Here is a 20,217-nt window from a genome sequence, read left to right as displayed (position 1 = left end):
GCTTCAGCTGGAATGTTATTGCAAAAAGGCTGCTATGAGTGCAGTTCATTTCTATATTCATGCATTCCTTTATCTGAAAAGCAGAAATTCCTCTTTCAATGGAAAAGGTCATTTATGAAAATTTCAAGTGGACAAATTTGCAAGAATATACATTTAGAAAAATGCCCATCATCTGTGCACCTCTAACTTCATATATTGAAGACCAATTTTGGGTGCTAATTCTAATCTAGGGTTAATTTAAATCTGGACCAAAAGTGATGCTGTGGTTTAAAGTCATGGATGTGGAGACAACTTTAATATGGGCTCCTACACAGATCTGGGAACAAAAGAAATATATTCAGTAACAGAGAGCCCCCAGTGGATAATAAGAGCACAACAGCAGAATCAATTAAATGAATCCAAGCCTGAAGGCAATTTCAAAAATCTTCAAAGCATGTAATCCTGTTGAAAAAAGCATGTAATACTGTGACAGTGCTGCACAGATCTACAGACATTACAGAAAGCCAAAGAGTTTTCCAAAGCCCACAAGTTGAAGCCAAACGAGCTCAGAAACTAAAATCCAGTCCAGTCACATGATGGGTCAAGTTAAGTACAGTCTGCCTGAACCAACTGTGTTTGTGTGTGTATGGTATACTTAATCTATCTCTACACTGGTGACAAACTTGCGGATGTTCTGCTTAGAAATTACATGTTAGCTAAATCTGACTGATTTGGAGAATGTCCTCAAAAATAAAAGTGCCCTATGAAGTAAAATTTTCCTTTCATTGGTTGACTCAATGTCATATCAATAGCTGATCTTATGAAAACACCCTCCAGTAATAAAGACTAATGTCTTAATCCTGTACAGAATCACACAACTGTTTTGGCTGATGGCACAAACACCATTACCAGGCCCTCAAAGCGACAGAGTTTTATTATTATAAAAAAGAGATGTTACCACGTCATTGCTGAGAAAAATTCAGTATTGATGGTACTTTATTACTAAAAGTCACAGGGCAGTTTTGACACATTTCTGTGTATGTGCGCTTCAGTATAGAACTTTGGTTTTAATGCACATCTCGCAGCCAATCATAATCAAGTATTCAGAAAGACCATGGTTATGTAGATGTTTTATAATGTTTTTATGTTGTATTAAGGATGCAAACTGATCAAAACTGAAAGACTTTTACATTGTTGCAGAACATTTATATTTCAAATAAATAAAGTTCTTCTGAGCATTCTATATAAAGAATTCTGAAAAAAAATTAAGCAGCACAGCAATATTATAAAAATATGATTAATAATGCTTCTAAAACACCAAATCAGCATTTCAGAGTCATTCCTGAAGGATCATTATATACTGAAGAACGGAGTCATGGCTGCTAAAAATTAAATTACATTTTAATTTATATACTAAAGGATTTCTAAACTGTTTTTTAAACCATATTAATGTTTTTTCGCAAGATTTTATTGTTTACTGTACTCCTCAAAAATTGAGCCTTACTGGGCTTAAAGAGACTTTTGAATAGTAGTGTGAGATTTTATATATATATATATATATATATATATATATATATATATATATATATATATATATATATATATATATATATATATATATATATATATATATGTATACACCCACACACGCTTTATAGAAGCTACAAGGGGCCATGTGTTACATGATTTTCACAAGATCAAAGGGTGTTCTTGGCCATGATGCAAAGCAATATGTTACATGTGTAGCTATGTAAAATCAGTGTAATCCATGGACTTGAGTGGTTTACTACTTTATTGCATGTGTAGGTAAATGTGTGTGTAAAAGCAGGTGAACTGGGGATGCCAGCAGTGTTAGTCCATAACCACACGAGAGCATACTGTAGTAAAAATACCTGGTACTTGGGCTAGAGGAAGAGGGTGACTCCAGACCTCTGGGTGCTGAGTTTGTCCTGTTTGAGACATGTACTGTGTATATACTTCACTTTAAATTTAAACTACAGGGCCCTATGGACAGTCACACTCAACAGCTGGAGTTCTTCAAACATCAAACTAATGGACACAGTGGTGGAACTTGATACAAACAAACTTTCCAGTGCTATGTATAACTAATAAAAGAATGTTTACCTGGGCATGGTGGCTGATTTTTCCCATGGTCTCTTAAATTCTGTTAATAAAAATAAAAAAAATCACAGATAATGAGAAAACATTCAATGAGTATCTAAATGTCACAAATCTCGAACATAAATCCATTGTTATCTTACCGCCCGGGCCTTGAGTGTCAGAATCATCCTGAAGATCATCAGGCAATGGAAAGGAAACAGATCAAGAGGAGAATGAAAGAGTGTTTCCTCAGCGTTCAGTATTAGTGCTGGCTTTTCCAGTCTAACTCAATTTTAGTACTTACATTTACAGGAATACAGGCTATATTCCATCTCAAGTCTATAGACAACATCTTTAAGTAACTTAACACTTTGGCATGCACTTTAAATGGTCAATTTACATGAAAGTTGAAAGTTTGAAGACAAACTTTACGTTGGTTTTAGAAAGCCTAGCTTTTTTTTTAGCCTAGCAAGAAAGTTTTTTTTTAATATTTTTAAAAGCTTGCAATCTGAAAATTTTCAGTTTTGAGTAGTTTAAAAGTTAAAATAGTTTTAAAGATTAAAGTTTAAATGTTTTCAAGGCAATACAGTCTATCAGGAAAAAAACAGATATAAAGGTACAGGTATAAAACACATTCCTAGGGTACCTGGTGTGGTTGCTGGGCTGTTTCTAGCATGACTTGCATGTTGCTAGCATTTTTTCTAACATGGTTATGTTGCTAGCATGATGTTAACATTTTATTATCATGATTACCAAGTTTACTAGCATTGTTTCTAACATGATTAACGTATTACTAGCATGGTGTTACCATGATTCTAGCATCATTAGCATGTTACTAGCATAATGATAGCATGTTTCTATCATGTTTAACAAGTTGCTAACATGTTTCTAGTGTGATTAGTAAGTAACTAGTATTTTGTTAGCATGATTCTAGCATGATTAGAACATTGCTACCATGATTTTAACACGATTAGCATGTTACAAACATAATTTTAACATGTTTATATCATGTTTAACAAGTTACTAGCATATTTCTGGAGTGATTTGAAAGTAATTTACATTTTGTTAACATGTTTCTAACACGAGTAGCAAGTTACTAGCATGTTAACATGATAAGCAAGTTACTAGTATTTTGTTACCATGATTCTAGAATGATTAGCATGTTACTATCATAATACTAACATGTGATTTGCATGTCGCTAGCATAATTTGCAAGTGACTAGCATGTCACTAGCATGATTAGCAAGTGACTAGCATGTCGTTAACATGACTAGCAAGTTACTAACATGTCATTAGCATGTTTCTAGCATTCTTCTAGCATTATTAACAAGTGACTAACATGACTAACAAGTTATTAGTATTTTGCAAGCACGATTATCAAGTCACTAGAATGTCGGTAACATGTTTTTAGCATGTTACTAGAAGGTTTAACAAAGTTGCTAGCATGTTTCTAGCATGATTAGCAAGTTACTAGCATGTTGTTAACATGATTACGAAGTTCATTAATATGTGGCTAGCATGATTCTCATGTTACTACCAATATGCTAATATGTTTAACAAGTTACTAGCATGTTGTTAAAGGGGGGGTGAAATGCTATTTCATGCATACGGAGTTTTTTACACTGTTAAAGAGTTGGATTCCCATTCTAAACATGGACAAAGTTTCAAAAATTAAGTTGTACTTTTGAAGGAGTATTTTTGTTCCAAAAATACCTCTTACGGTTTGTCACAAGTTTCGGAAAGTTTTTTTCGAGTATGGGTCTGTGTGACGTTAGATGGAGCGGAATTTCCTTATATGGGTCCTAAGGGCACTTCTGCTGGAAGAGCACGCGCTCCCGTATAGCAGAGCACAGACATTCACTGATCAGAGCGAGAGACCCAATTGTCACAAAAGTGTGTTTTTGGTTGCCAGGGCAAGACAACCCTGCACAGATTACCAAAAAAAAAACAGCATTAAGGGACCAGTGGATGGAGTTTATTTTTACAGAGCATCAACGGAGTTGTGCAAGTGTTTTTGTTTGTTCTCTGCATTTCAAAGATGCTTATTTTACAAACAAGGCCCAGTTTGATACCGGATTTGCACATCGTTTTTCTCTTAAGGATAATGCAGTCCCAACGAAAAAGGGTCACGATCGTGTGTTGGAACCGCATGCGGTGAGTAAAACTGCTTCAAATATCTCTGTGTTGTTAACTTAGCTATCGGCGCGTAAGCACATCAAGTAAACAACATGCGATGTTGTCATCAAACTGCACTTTCCACATGTACAGCTTAAAAAAAAAAAAAAGACGACAAAATGGAACTTAGTCATTTTCCGAAACCACTAAGCAAATATATACAGTTTCAATACATACCACATAGAGACGCATTTGCTGATGTTGCTCTTGTTAAATTTCAGCCTCTGGATCATAAATATACGCTGAATCTGACCGTTAGCCATGGTTTGTTTTGGATGTTTTTTTTCCTCATGGTAATGTCACAGCTTCCAAACGCTCAACGCAAAAGCCTACTCGTGCTCATGATTTTTTAGCTCCGCCCACAAGCCACGCCTCCAGCCACTCATGTTTTTCTGGGTAAAATCGGTACAGACTATCTTTCTCTTATGAATATAATAAAACTAAAGACTTTTTGGAGTTATGAAGGATGCAGTACTACTCTATAGGTACTCAAGATTAACAGGATATTGAGTGAAAATTTGCATTTCATCCCCCCTTTAACATTATTAACAAGTTACTTGCATTTTGTTAGGATGATTAGTAATTACTAGCATGTTGCTACCATGATTCTAGCATGATTAACAAGTTACTAGCTTGTTGTTGAAATGATTAACGAGTTACTAACATTTTGTTAACATGTTTCTAGCATGATTAGCAAGTTACTAGCATGTTGTTAACATGATTAGCAAGTTACTAGCAGTTTAGTTTAGGGGAAAAAACACAAATGCTTTGTCTATGGAACTGACAAAATGATCCATAATGAGCCTGAAAAAATGGAAGTTCATACATTATTGGGCTCCTCCGGTTTAGGGGGCACCTTCTCCCCTTTATCTGCTGCTTTTCTCCTGTGCCAACAGACACGATGACAACAGTAAGTTCTAAACACATCAGTCATTTACAGCACATCTTCACACACAAGCCAAAGAGTTCAAAGAATAGTATGGGTTATTTACTACTCAAAGTCTAAAACTGTATCAGCAGCACAATGTCAGTTAAATAATAATAATAATTTAGTCCCTCTACTGAAAGCTCATTACACCAAAACACTGATGGATTAAAAAGAACAGTCCACATACACGGATCACATCAAATATGGTAAATGGAAGCTTAAATATGCATGCTTGACATGCAAGAGCCAATGAAGTTCATTCTCACATTATGCAAGTACATTTGAGCTTCTGCAAGAGCTAGTGAAAATTGTTCTCAAGTGTCATGAAAAAGTACAAGCATGTTTGAAATTCTGTTTACCATTTTTGACGAAATTTACTTATTTATTCATCATTGTTAATAAGTGAATAAAAGCCTAAATTAAGTCTTTTCCTTTTATAAAGAGGCCACGTCTCTTCAGAAGACGTATGTATAATGTCTTTATGAATTTTTTTGAAGTGATTTTTTTTTCTACTGACCGCCGTGCTAGAATTGCGCTCATCTCTCCCATCAGGCCTCCTCCTCCGCTGGGCATAGACACACTGCTGCGGTTGCTGTCTGCTTTAGGAGCTGGTGCCACACTGGCCGCAGCACTGCTGCCACCTCCTCCTCCACCACTACCAGAATCATCCTGCAGGAGGAAGCACTGAGTCAATAACAGTCAATAACAGCAGCCAGGAACCAATGTGGTGGACACCATGGGAAAACAGGCTCCACATTTTAATTACTCAACAAGCTAAATAAGTAAATTTATATGAAATGTAATCTTTGTGAATGGATTTATTAGCCTGTATTTTTTTTTGTTTTACATAAAGTATTAAGTATTTACGAATAAATTTAAAAGATTGTAAACGTAAAAGTTTTAGATTTCCCAGTGTTTCATTGTCTGCGTTCTCAAACATGAAATACTCATTTGGTCACATTTCTTTCTTAAAACAAGTTTAACATACACACACAAGCCAAGGAGTTTAAGGAGCATAACAGGTTAAAATAAACTTCTGCCTCTAAAAAGGAATTACATTTTCAGGTGATGTCACCAAGACTGTAAATAACATTACCAGGAAGTGACTCATTGCTTTGACATCTGGATATCCTCTTACTGTGATTCTCCCTCATTGTCTCACCTTGGGCACTTTGCGGAGTTTAGCACCTGCCAGGGCAGCAGCGAGACCACCGTCACCTGCTCCTCCTCTCTCGCCTCCACCTCCTCCCGAAGAGGGCAGAGGAGGAGCAGGTGGAGGTGGAGCTCCTCCTCCCATGGGAGGAGGTCCAGGTGGTGGGGGAGGTCCAGATGGAGGGGGCCCAGGAGGAGGTGGAGGTCCAGGGGGAGGTGGAGGACCTCCAGGGGCCAAAGGTGGTGCAGGAGGAATGACTACTGTTGAACAAAAGCACAATTTTCAAAACGGAAAAATTAAGTTATTAAAATAGTTATCTCAGAAACAAAAGATAGAACTTGTTTTAACCAATATTTTTTGCAAATAATGTTTATAAACATTAATCATCCTTTAATGATATGCTCTATTTAAAGCTGCAGTTCCTAATTTTATTTGGTTTAAAATAATCCAAAATCAATATTTGAGCAAGTAAATAACCAGCCAGTGTACAAAACTATTGCCTTACTTTAGCCCGATTCACAACAGTTAGCTCATAATAATGTTTTCTAATAATGTAATGGCACTGCGTCTTTACATCATGTCTGTAAACATGAAGTTGTCCTGGCTACTATTCTATAGCATGTGAGGATCCTGCAGGTGGAGGATCCTTTAATTATAACCTGTTCCCACAGCAGCTGGAATAATTATATGTAAAAATATATATGTATATGGCGGATTGTAATCAAGAAAGATTATATGAAACACGTGAATTAAAATAAATTATATTTCAGTTTTAAATGTGCTTCTGTATATAGTCCTATAGCTAATTTTACATAATGATTTCAATATTTGTTCCTTATTAAATGAAAAAGTTGCCTTATAAGCTTTTTTTCCCTTCTGGTGCCTGAAATGGAGGACTTTTGGTCAATATTTTGCTGTATGTGTTTTTGTGCTGGTAGTGCTGGCACGTTGTCTGGTTTAGGAATGTCATGGATAAATATTGATGACAATAAACCTGCCAGTAGGTAATAGATAGTCCATGTTTTAATAAATGATATAGAATCCAACGATTTGTTCAAAACGGCTGATTCAGTTAGAAGCTAAACAAATGAGTCTGAATGGACTGTGGAGTCACTTGTTCACCTGATTCGTTCAAAATCAGATTCATTCAAGGAACGAAACACTGTGTTGCTATGCACTGGTGTATAAAATTAATAGCACACTTGTGCTTGTGCAGAAATATTACAAGATATTCAGAGAAGTACATTGCTTGTGCAAACTAATATAAAAACGTAAAATGTCATACTTTTTTTCTTTTATTGCTTGAATTATAAGGGCATTCTAACTGTAATCTAACAGGCTTCATCGCGTAGTGAATGCTTTTTTTACTTTCAAGAAATGTGTTTTTGTTTGTTTTTTGCAAAGTCGGTGAATTTATATATATTAGCTCTACTATTGCCTCTCAATCCGTCTCACATACAGCACAATAAAAATGTTGGGGAATGTCTTTAAATTACAAAAAAAAAATAGCTATCTGTTGTCTTCTTTTTAAAGTAATTCAAAAGTTGCACATGAACCATTTTCACAAAACAATGCGCAAAATGGAAAGGGGGAAGAAGCAGCTTGTTACAGTACAGAGTTCTGATTGGCCAATCGCCGCTGTTCAGTTTGTGAATTATCATAAGTGATTTAGAGATTTCATTTGCATGGTAAGTTTTAAATAATACACATTATTCTAAAGGGGATAGTTCGGGGGATGGTGGTTTTACCAAGGGGATGCCATAAACCCTGATGATGATATGTAAAGCACTTTGGCCAATGTCTGTTCCTTTTAAATGTGCTGTACAAATTAATAGAATAGAATATCATTTTTTTTAAAAGATACCATGGTTGGTCTCTACTTGTAGAAAACAGCAATGATCTAAAGCAAGATACAAAATAATCTTGTCTGTTGTTGAGGTTAAACACTTTCAACTGACCTGAAGCTGCTTGTCGTTCTCTTTCTTGTCTTTCCCTTTCCTGTCGCTCTCTCTCTTGTCTCTCTCGCTCTAGCTGCTCCATCCTCTGTTGTTCTAATCTGCAGTAAAAGACAAAGTCATTGCAATTATTTTGACATTGCAATTTGAAATTAGATTTGAGAGTTGATCAGGTAATAATTTATTAAACGAAACAAATTGTAAAATAAAATCTAAATAAAACACTAAAAATAATATTCAAATTTAACTGCATGTCTTGTGACCAATATCAAAGAAATACAAACTTGAAATTTGTTGATAAATTACTGAAAATGTAACGTGGAGGTGTTACTTCAAGTAAATTAATTAGTGGGTTTTAATAGACTAAATGAAGTCTGATTTATGACATTGATTAAAAATTACAAGGTAAAAAAAAAATGAAGACGTATGCATGGACATTAAATCCTATGACGTGCATGTCATGCCAAGTAATTCATTGTTGTCAAATATAACGAGTTCACACAGGCTTCTTGATTTTTGAGTTGACTCTTGAGTTGAAGTCCAAATCAGTAAATTCAATAGGAGCAACCTATAGTATGTCACTTAACTTAATTTTACAGTAGATGTGGGATGAGATGCCGATTATTTGGTGGGTTTACATATTTTTAGTCACTCTGAGATGCCTCAAATGAACCCGTGTACATAAAACGTGACTTCATACTTGAAACATTCTTGCAAACATAGAAAAACAAATAATGAATACTCTCCGTAGCAACACTTACAAGACTGCAATGTCAAGTTTCATGTCAAGTCAAGCCTCTCTGAGAGCCATTCAAAACATTTCAGTCAAGTCAAGACATGAGTCAACTAGCTCCATGTAAAGTCTTTATCAAGGTAACCAAAACAACTAGACAGGAAAAGAGAGAGAGAGAAAGAAAAAGAGAGAGACGAGTGCAGCATGTTCTGGAATTACAGTCTCATTCCAGATTTGGTGATTTGGAAAATAATTTCAGTTTTCCACTGCTGCGAGGGATATTAACACAAAATAGCTTAATTAACACAATCATTGTACAGTTCACATATACACAAGGTCACATCACTGCAGACTGCCACAAACATTTGTTACATGTTTAATATTTTAGTTTTTTTTCCCACTGACAAAATAGATTGTTTAAAACTGCTGTAAACTGATTTTTTTTTCTTCTTATAAACATTATTATTAATGTCAATTCATAATGTCCTACTCATAGCTACTCCTACCAAATGCATTCATGTACCGGCAACTTTTGGAGCTTGTTTTAAACCAGCAGTAAAGGTATGGCCACATTTGCGAATTTCTGTCAAGATTAAATTGCCAAAAAAATGTCTCTATGGGGAAATATTTAAATGACTGGATTTCACTCCCAAAAAAATGTGACCAGTAAATGTGAACTTGCTTTTAGGCAGAAAACGTTTGCCAGAAGAACCCTTTTAACCAATCAAAAAAAATATGGTAACTTACCACAGCTGTGCTGTAGTTATAAAAGTGTCCATAATTTAAATTGAGTCTGATTTAAATCAGAGCTGTGGCATAGTGATTAACAGACTGTGTGAGCAATATGATTATTTAAATATGCCCATTTATTTTTTATCTGCTTTATTATTAAGCTGCCAAATAATTGCAAAAATACAAAAAAAATTAAAATAAAATATGATTTAAAGTTTGAAAAGACATCAGTGTTTCATTTTTTTAACCAGCAGTTTTGCAGACTGAAAGAAGAGGAGAATGAGGAAGGGAAGAAGAGGATTTAAGTGTCAGAAGGCCAGATCCGGACTTCTGAACCATCACTTGAGGGGCTCACGGAAAGCTAAATACTTGAGCGTTAATACCAGTAATCCCTGGAGAGTGTGTGCTTGTGTCTATGTGTGTGTGCCTGACCAGGGGAAACCATGACTTCAGGCAATTCACACGATGCCACAGGAAGTGAACAAAAAAAAAACATTTTGTTATGTATACCACTACAAATAATCCCTGGTTTGTACCTTCTCTGTTGTTCCAGCTCTTCTGGGGATGGTCCATTGGACACGGGTCGAGTGGGGTAACCTAAAGACAACGCAGCTGTAATAGGTTGCATTGATTTTTTTACATTATACATTAAAGGGACAGTTCACACAAAAATGAACATTCTGTCATTAATTACTCAGTCTCATGTTGTTACAAACCAGTAAGATCTTCATTCATCTTCTTAAAACAAATTTAGATGATTTTGATGAAGTCATCAAGGAGCTTTCTGACCCTTCATAGAGAACAACACATCTACTATGTTCAAGGCCCAGAAAGGTAGTAAGGACACAGTTTAAAAAGCTTAATTTTATGAAGATACAAGTCTTTATTATTTTTTTCTTTGCTCAAGAAAAGTATTCTCACAGGGTCATACAATTATGGTTAAACCACTGATGTGACATGAATTATTTAAGCAATGACCTTACAACCTTTCTAGACCTTGAATGTGGTGTTTGCATTGCTGTCTATGCAGGGACAGAAAGCTCTCGGATTTCCTCAAAAATATCTTCATTTGTGTTAAGAAGATGAAAAAACGGGTTTGGAACGTCATGAGGGTGAGTTATTAATGACAGTTCTCAATTTTGGGTTAACTATCGCATTAAAAAATATGCTTTGTCACAATGGTGTGAAAATGTGCATGCGCATTACCTCCATCAGGCGAGGAGTTGAGAACTTCGAGCGCATGCGTCATGCCATTGGCAAACAGCACTGCATCTTCCTTGGTGCCAAAATTTAGTCCCCACACCTGCCGAGCGTCCCGCCACTGGTGGAAGTTTGGCGTTGCCTGATTATATTTTAATCCTTTTACAATTGGACAGTTTATCACAACCTGTACGGAAGACACAATAGTCAAAATGTAAGTCATAAAACAAATACACAAGTGAAGATTCTCTTTCATGCTACAGTCAATTCGAGAAGTTCATTATTCTTTTTGACACTCATTTTAGTCTCAAGTGAATTAATATTATTTCTTTCTTTTTATAAATGTAACACATAGAGACTAATAATTTAATACACCTCTTGAGATAAACATTTTTTTTAGTTCATGGATTTATTTAATTTATTTTTTGTGGGACTTTTTTATGGCAATAATATAATTAGCTGTTGGGATTTATTTATTTATTTACATACAAAGAAGTCATTAAATTTTAAGAATACAAGATTTGAAAAATGTCAAATTAAAGATGCGTTCTTGTGTTTAAAAGAGCAACCGAAAGAAATCAAAATACAGGGTTCTCAAGGTTCATTAAAAAAAAAACTTAAAGATTTAATGTAAGTGTAAACTGGCCTTAAAGCTAGTGACAAACATATGTTCAGCCATATGAAATATATAAACAATATTTATCTTTAACTCACTTTTCTAAAGAATTTGCTCTGCCATCATAAATATTGTGTTAAATGATCTACAGAGATCCACTTTTCTGCATAGTTTAGCTCTACCCCTAATCAAACACACCGGAGCATGCTAATCAATGTCTTCGAGGTCATAAGAAAATCACAGGTAGGTGAGTTTGATAAGGGTTATAGCTAAACTCTGCAGCAGATTTGCCCTCCAGGGCAAGATTTGAGGAACCCTGATCTACATCATGGTGATTTTCTCAGCAAATATGTGATTTTTCTTTAAATCAATCCTAGAACAAGTCATCTAAGAACTTAGCAAATATTTAGATTAACATATATTTGAATGTGCCAAAAGACTTTCTCCTACCCGCCCTTAAACTTCAAGCCCAAAGCTCAAACAGATTTGTTAACTTTTTGCATATTGCAACAGAAATAAAAGTTTGTTTAACAGATTATCCAGGAGGTGGCTCCACGTCTACGGAATGCATGAGTGAGTGTGTGAGAGATCGAGTGTATGCGTGTTCTCCTTTAGTGAATGTGCTGACACATCGTTTCTCTGTTTATATTACAATCATGAATTCCACAAAGTAGAGCGGAGGAAGAGAAAAGGGAAGAGAGAGAAGAAGTAAATGCCCCAAAAAAAGTTGAACATGACAGCGAAAAAAGAAGCAGTGCCATCAAAAATACAGAATAGCAGACACTACACAGAAAGAGACAAAAGTCACTGAGTCATTCAGACAAAGAGAAATGAGTTCGTGGATCAGACAGATGGAGTGTGGAGAGGTAGAGTCATGGGAATGGGGGAGGAGGGCCTAACTGGCACAGGAAATGGTTTGGCTATCTTACAGGAAACAACATCTACTTTAGTAGTAATCTCTGGGGAGCATTCGTATCTGTGCGTATAGAGGACGATAGTGCTGGGAGGGAAAGAGAGAACTCAAGACAGAGGGATGCAGGTGATGGATGGACTTTAAACACAGAGACAGAAATGAGATTCTAGCAGTTAGAGCAATATTTCGTCTTATCATACATTTCAAATAAATTATTATAAATGCTGAAAACATCTGTGCTGTTTTTTTTTCATGATATGTTTATATTTATTTGAAATAGAAATCTTTTTTCAAATGAATGTATCCTTTCTAAAACAAAAATGGTATATAACTACTTTCTTATTTATTGTTTTGATGCTTTACATTCCAGAATGCACTCTTAAAGCAGTATACTCGTTCTGCTAAATTTCTCTGCCTTGAGGGGAAAACATTATGTGGGTCTGGAATGACTTGAGGGTCATTAATTGAATTATTTACATTTTTGGGTTAAACTATACCCTTGCCATCATTAAGATAAACACAGTACTAGACTTTAGGACTGTCAACGAATATTTTAAATTCGAATATGTATTCGAATAGTTAAATAAAAAACTAATTTCGAAGGTGAAAATGAATATTCGAATTTTAAAAAAAAATGTGGAAAAAAAACGCCCGCGGTAGTTGAGGCGTGGTTGTCTGCTTTGCGAGTGGGCGCGCTAGCGCACCTGAGGGTTCAGGGACAGGTCACAGGAGTCACACTGTCTGGCACAGCATCACTGCTAAAAGTTGACGTGTCTTCATGGAAGATGCCAGCAAGTGCAGAGCCCAACTCGACCGCAACAGAGAAAATGAGGTAAAATTATTGACCCGCGAGATAAAGTTGTATGCAAGCTATTTAAGATACAGTTAGCCTGCCATTCAACCACTAGCAACATGAGGTCACATCTCAAAAATGCGCACCCAAATGAGCATGGCATAATGTGTGGAACTCCAGCTAAACAGTCACGTCTTGACACTTAACGTTACTTTGCATCGCCCGCCGCAAGCTCTTTGTCTGCAACATGACAAGAGTCCATAACGGATAAATAAATTTCGTTCATTTGTAAGGACATGAGACCGATCAGTATCGCGGATGGGGCACGCTTCGGGGAGTTCTGTCAAGCAATGGAACCGAGATTTGATTATTTATTGTTTCATGTCAAGGAAAAGTTCCATGTTTACCACAGCACAGCTCGGTCGGAGCATTCAATGTCAGTATATGCTGTAAAACTTCAATTTATATTAATAATATTTGTTTCAATCACTGAATGAAGCCTGCTATATTTGGAACAACAGTCACGACCTTAAATTGCTTGCACAAAACTCTTGATCAGCACTCAAATTATTATTTTTTTTTTTTCATTTAAACCATTATGCGCAGAGAATGTGAGGGTTTGAGAGCATGAGGTCTGCAGTCTTGGCCATTAGTTGATTTCCTTGTTTTTGTGTAAGTAGTACGTTGTCTGTTTAAACTTAAATAGACTACCTATACAAGTAGTTATGTCTCTTTGTATTATTTTGGCCTGTTATTGACGTAATGCGTGTCATTGACAACATGCGCAACCAGATGTTCGAATAGTTCGAATATTCTTGTTTTTTTTAGAGGGAATATTCAAACGTCATTTTTTAGCAATTTTGACAGCCCTATTAGACTGTAGTATGTGCTGTTGGTCTTCAGATTTATTCTGAAAGACTATTATAAGTGTGAGCTTGAGGCAAAGTTTGAAAAGACCTGTTTTTCAGTTACCCTGAATGTGTCGGCCCTCTGCAGTGCTAGCTTCAAAGAAAAATGGTTTGTTTGTCTGCAAGCCCACGCTGCATCTGGCCGACTGTAGTTTGTTTACCTGCTGGTCGGGCTGCATCTTTCGTCCCACCACTCTGAAGCCGTTAATGCTGGGGTTGTGGTAGATTTGGACCCTGCTGAAAGCTTGGGCACCCGTGCCTGCCGGGACCCACTTCTTATCAGAATCATTGTAGATCATCACAGTGGCCCGTGCCTGACAGATACTTGATTCACTGTGCATAAGAAAGAAAGAGAGAGATGACATTAAATACATTTACAGTGTATGCATACAGTAAACCTCCTTTTTAAAGGGGTCGTATGATGCGATTTCAAGTTTCCCTTTCTCTTTGGAGTGTTGCAAGCTGTTCGTGAATGGATAAGATCCCTAAGTTGCAAAGAATAAAGTCTCAAACCCAGAGCGAAAAAAGTTAAGACTAGTCCATGCCCTACTTAAATGCCTCGTTTAAACACGGCCCCAATATGTCTGTCACAATGTAGGAAGATTTGCATAATGCCGCCCAAATGTTCACGCAAAGAAAGATGGCGCAACTTTGATTTTCGCTGTTGCCACCGCCGCCATGTCTTTGAGATGCTGTTTCATAGTGAAAGCAAAAATACTTTGTTTGGCCTTCTAAAAGAAAACACAAGTGAAATTAGTGGTTAGGTTGTATTTACAACACTCTTTCAGAACAGTCCAACCCAAATATTCATATGTGTGCAGCACATTTTATGAAGGACTGTTTCCTGATCCTGGGAGAGAAGACTACAATGCTGTCTGTTCTGACTCACAGTCTGTAAATACATTTACATATTTAAAGGATTTGTCACTGATGATTCAAATGCTAGTTTTGAGCAGTGTAGAGTAGCGCTTGTTGTTTGTCATTTCTCCGATCACAAATGCAGACATGGTTTTATGTTTACACGGCATGATGCAATGCAACATGTAAAAAGACAGTACAAGTCATTTGAATCTGTGATTATGTCCCCACTGGATGCTACAAATGGCTCGTTTGTAATGGGTTTTATTGTTATTGTCTCATCTCGCCAATGTTTTGACCAGGACACGCATCACAGTATGGTAAGGGACGTAACATTTCCATCACACGCTTGAGGCATTCACAACACACTGGATAGCTGGCCAATCAGAGGACACCTTGCTTTTCAGACCGATGAGCTTAGCAACATATGACCCCATTAAAACTCCAAGATAGGAGAGAAAAGCGAAAGAGAAACAGGCATTTTTATACTTGGAAAAGGATGACAAACAAAGGGGGAAGAGAGACTGAGATAGTATGAACAAAAAGACAAGTGTGGTTAGAAATGTGTGAGGTAGGAGAAGTCGGTCTGATCGAAACAAGCCAAGCAAGTACCAACAATGGGGGCAGACAAAGACAGGAAGTGCTCAACATGCTGCTGCTAAGGGGAGAAAGCAGCTTCTAGAAACATATTGGCCATGTATCACATTACCACACATAACTTTACAAACAGAGCCAGTTCTTAAGGTTTGAATGGAAATTTTGTTGTTTACATGTTTTGATGCATATGTGTGGCGCTTTCAAAATAACAATTTGGGTGAGTTGAGGTTGGCCAATTTGGATTGTTTGATGGCTGATGGTTACATCTTAGAGAGCAAGATGGCTGATAATCGATATATAAAGCCAGTACAGGCCTATATGATAACACACCATTTAATTTCCTGAAAAATGCAGCATCTCTTTTTTTTTTTGCTGAATTCAAATAGGTTAAACTGTCCTTCAAAATAAGGTCACAGTAGTAATGTTCGTGGTCAAAAATGAATTGCAAACAAATTTCATTTAGAGGAAACATTTGGTACAGTGACCAAAATTTTACTGGAAACTCTTGGTGGAATGTTTTATATATCAACCTCAAATTTGAAACATAACATGTTTCGACCTAAGGCTTTGATTTTCACACAGTTTACAACAGTTTAAAGATCAGGACATCAGATTAAATTAGGACTGCCCTTGACTAAGGATTTTTCTTTGTCGAATAGTAGTCATTCATTTTAAGTATTAGTCAACTATTTGCACGTTTATTAACCTGTTAACCTGACCCCCCATTATGGGACTCACAGGTGAAAGTGCCCTACCTAATTTAAAATTGTAACAATTCCTTACTTATGTTTGTTACACACACAATTTTGGTGTCTTTGGAAAGATGACCCTTTGGGCTTTACTTTTTATCAACCAGAGTTGATAATGCTCAAAAAACGTTATAGACACTGAAGTGCCTTGAAATAAAATTGTACCACACTGAATTTTTTTTTTTTTTTTTAAATACATGAAATCAGTCCTGGAGCAATTTAGACAAGTAATGGGTTGCAAGTCACATGCCTCATGAGTTTCTATTTCAAATCTGAAGAAGATACCATGACTAATAAGATTCCTGAAACCATTTTCCTGATACTATGTCTAGTGCAGCATTTACAAAATTTTCTGCTCATAAAGTCAATCATCATGTGTTGATGTGCTGGTCACAAGTTAGAGATGGTAATCATACAAATGCACCATAAAGTCAATAATCACACTCTATTCATATAGACACATTGCTAGCTGTGATTAAACAAATAATAGCAAACTTATTTGCACTCAAAGAGATGGTTATCATGCAGATACAGTCACATTCAAAATAAAACACACAAATGATAAATGTTGAAAAAAAAAAGAACGAAAAAAGCGATCGCAAAGTTATGCCTCCATCAGATGACAGGTGCGTCACAGAAAGCGTCAAAAGCCGTCACAAGAGAGTGCCAGAATTCAAATAAACAATCTTCCACCTATCCTTCACTTTTTTTTACAGGATCTTCTCATTCTGTTTGTGACACTGTATGCTACAAAATCATGCTGTTTTTTACTACCAAGATGCAGTTTCTGAGTGCGAGTTATTCCATAACCGACACAAACAATACTGTCGCTGAAGAACTGAAATGTAAACAAAGGAATTATGATCCATATTACAATGTTATTGCTTCATTGGACTAAATGTGCTCGATGAGATGTCATTTAGTGGACCCTTATCTTTCTAACTAAACCAGGATTTACAGCTGTGGATGCGTTTATGACTCGTTATTACGACGAATCTGGTATGTACTGTGTTTTGATTCTTCATCTTTTGATATGTACTGCTTACACGAATTATGCAAATACATTCTTTATAAGCTTTCCATTGAAAAACAGCGATCTGTCGTCGATGCTTCAGGCTTATATCTTTATAATGATATATAGTTTGTCAAGTTTAATTTTGTCCAGTTTCATTTTATCTATTCGTAAACATTGACGTGCAAACAAAGAGCATTCAGTATGCCAGTATCCAGGTGTGTGTTAACAGGTTAAGAAACCATTTAAATCATTATATTTAGCCTTCGACCAATATTGTTTTTTTGTTGTTGTTGTTTTGTTTTTGTTTTTTTACAGCCAATGCCTAGGGGGCAGCCCTAGATTAAATATTCACGTTGTTTTTTTCTTTCTTACGTTGGTTAGGTTTCTAGCGTGTAGTCTTCACAGAAGAGAGGGGTGGGGCTGAGCAGAGACATGCACCAAAATGCGTCACTGTGAACAGAGCTGTTTAGGTAAAAACGGTGTTGTTTTACAAGACCATTGGGGAATTTTAACTAAAGTATGTTACAGACATATCATGAAGACCCAAAAGAATCATACCAACTTGTGGAAAAATGGGCATCCAATGTCCCCTTTAAGTTGAACATTTCATTTTCAGGTCTATGCCTAAAAAGTGGTTAACATAAATGTATCAAATATTCCATAAATATAATTTTGAAAAGAGGTCAACCGATATGTGTTTTTTACTGGCCAATGCCAATATTTAGAAATCAGGGCAGCCAAAGGACGATATATGATGCCAATTGTTTTGGCTGATTTGATTTTTCATCTCATAAAAGTGAGTTTAGCAATCACTAAAGGTAAGTGAAAAAATACAGCTTTCGCTTTTTTTTTTGGCTGAACGAATCAGAAATCCACTGATGGTGAATGGTTAAAACGCAGCTGGATTTGTCTTTCCCAACAAACATATACAAACAAAGACAAGGATATCACCGAGCAAGTGCTGTAATGTCAAACTGACATCACCTTGCTTGTGGTGTGCACATTTATGCCTGGACTATTTATAATGTCTCTAAGAAATAGATTGGACACACAAACAAATGTTAATTCAATTAAATCCTTTGACCTACACTCACAATCAACTAAAGGCAGAATTCTGGAGTCTTCTATATAGAGAGAGGCGACAATGAATAGACATTTATAGATGTTTCATAAACACAATTAATCGAATTTCTTATCCTGATTACAATTATGGATGCCACAATTATGTAATCATTCAAAGCTGCAACTAATCGATCAGAGTCCACTTATGTTCTTCTTCGTGCTTAATATGCTTTGTTTTCCTTCTATGTGTTATCTTCAGGGTTTTTCCCCATTCAGTTTTAGTTTTAGTATAACATTATTATACCATTCATATTTTTAACTTAGCATTTAAAGAAGAAAGCAATCCGATGTATAGTTGACATTTGAGGCTTAATCGTAATTAAACTAATTTTGGAACAAAATCTTAAAATATTTTTTGTTTCACAGCATAATTTGACAAAAATACAGCTCTGATGTATCAAATAAACAGTATTATAAAAATGAAATAAAAATGCCTGTGACATAAGTGACCAGAGACACTTATATTTAAAGGTTTTCTTCATTTTTTTTCTTCCTCATGTTTTGCAAACTGTGATACGATCTCCTCTTCTTGTGACTTCACAATCAGAGGCCACAGCCTACTTCCTGCTCCAAGAAATGCCAAATAAGGACAGACTCTACGGCCTGCTGAGTGGTTTTTGTGCGCACACACGCACACACGCACACACACACACACACACACACACACACACACTCCTCGTGCCCAGATGTTGATTGCTATTGGAGGGGAGCTTAGGTTAACCAGATGGAAGGAAAGATGGGATAACAGCAATCACAGAAAGAACAGAGGATAAGTGAAGGAGGAGGGAGATCAGGATGAGCTTGGCTTAGACTCAACCGTACAGTTATGAGAAATAAATACATTTTTAATATGGGAAGGCCGAGCTGGAACTAGGAACGAAACTGAGTGTGTGCAGTGAATTATTAATGAAGAGAAAGGCATGCACGCACACACACACATACTGTACATAAACAATTGCCTTCATGGACAGATACAAGCAAATGCACACTGTATGAAGCAGTCATGACAGTAACTAAATCCATACATATAAAACAGATCTAATACATTCACAACATAAACATTATTTCCTCTGAACCAATGCAAAAACGGGCATACAGAAAAGGTACATTTCACATTGTATCCTTCAAACAATAATTTGCTTTTTTTTTTTTATTATTATTATCATTTTTTTGGTAGGGACAGATACAATAAACATATGAAACGGGAATAACAGTCATACCATGCATGAATCATAGTGCTTGAGCTGAAGCTAATTTGCAACACTTGTTCCTATGAGGGCTTTAAAAAAAATATATATATATATTTTAAATTTTTAAAATACTATATATATAAAATTATTATATATATAGTATTTTTATTTTTTTTACATTTATTTAAAACTTACATTTATTTTGCATACCTTCTCACAAAGCGAGATCCCATCAAAGTTGATGACAGATTTAAATCCATGTCAAATCAGGTCAATTAAAATCTTATAATAGGCAGAAATAATTAAACATTCAATTCTGGGAGATAAAAAAAGAAAATAATGATAATAAAATAAAATAAATGTATTTAACCAATATTGGATGTTTTAATTGTTTTTCTGTTTTAATTGCCAATTTTGCAGTTACTTTATGGTGACAATTTATTGTTTATCCTGAGTTTTAATTGTTTAATTACCTTAAAAACAAGCCGGATTTTGTTTAGG

The 20,217-nt window shown here is 35.8% G+C and overlaps 1 protein-coding gene across 5 annotated transcripts in view; it reads right to left on the bottom strand.

Moving 5' to 3' along the window:
- The window catches only part of vaspb (vasodilator stimulated phosphoprotein b), a 39,399-nt gene that overhangs the window by 3,015 nt on the left and 16,167 nt on the right, over positions 1–20,217 (bottom strand). The window contains exons 2-11 of one of the 5 annotated variants that reach the window (XM_052582365.1): positions 14,347–14,518; positions 10,962–11,142; positions 10,292–10,352; positions 8,294–8,391; positions 6,345–6,595; positions 5,700–5,851; positions 5,081–5,138; positions 2,241–2,268; positions 2,104–2,143; positions 1,872–1,928 (exon numbers count right to left, since the gene is read on the bottom strand). In XM_052582365.1, coding sequence (XP_052438325.1) covers positions 1,872–1,928; positions 2,104–2,143; positions 2,241–2,268; positions 5,081–5,138; positions 5,700–5,851; positions 6,345–6,595; positions 8,294–8,391; positions 10,292–10,352; positions 10,962–11,142; positions 14,347–14,518 — 1,098 coding nt within the window. Of the gene's footprint in view, positions 1–1,871; positions 1,929–2,103; positions 2,144–2,240; positions 2,269–5,080; positions 5,139–5,699; positions 5,852–6,344; positions 6,596–8,293; positions 8,392–10,291; positions 10,353–10,961; positions 11,143–14,346; positions 14,527–20,217 lie in introns of those variants that run through there. The other 4 variants (XM_052582364.1, XM_052582366.1, XM_052582369.1 and 1 more) reach the window with 4 other exon arrangements.

The sequence above is a fragment of the Carassius gibelio genome, chromosome B18 (genome assembly GCF_023724105.1).
Source record: "Carassius gibelio isolate Cgi1373 ecotype wild population from Czech Republic chromosome B18, carGib1.2-hapl.c, whole genome shotgun sequence".
In the NCBI taxonomy this organism is placed as follows: Eukaryota; Metazoa; Chordata; class Actinopteri; order Cypriniformes; family Cyprinidae; genus Carassius; species Carassius gibelio.
Note: the sequence above shows the minus strand (reverse complement) of the source record. Positions and strands in the feature narration are given on the sequence as shown.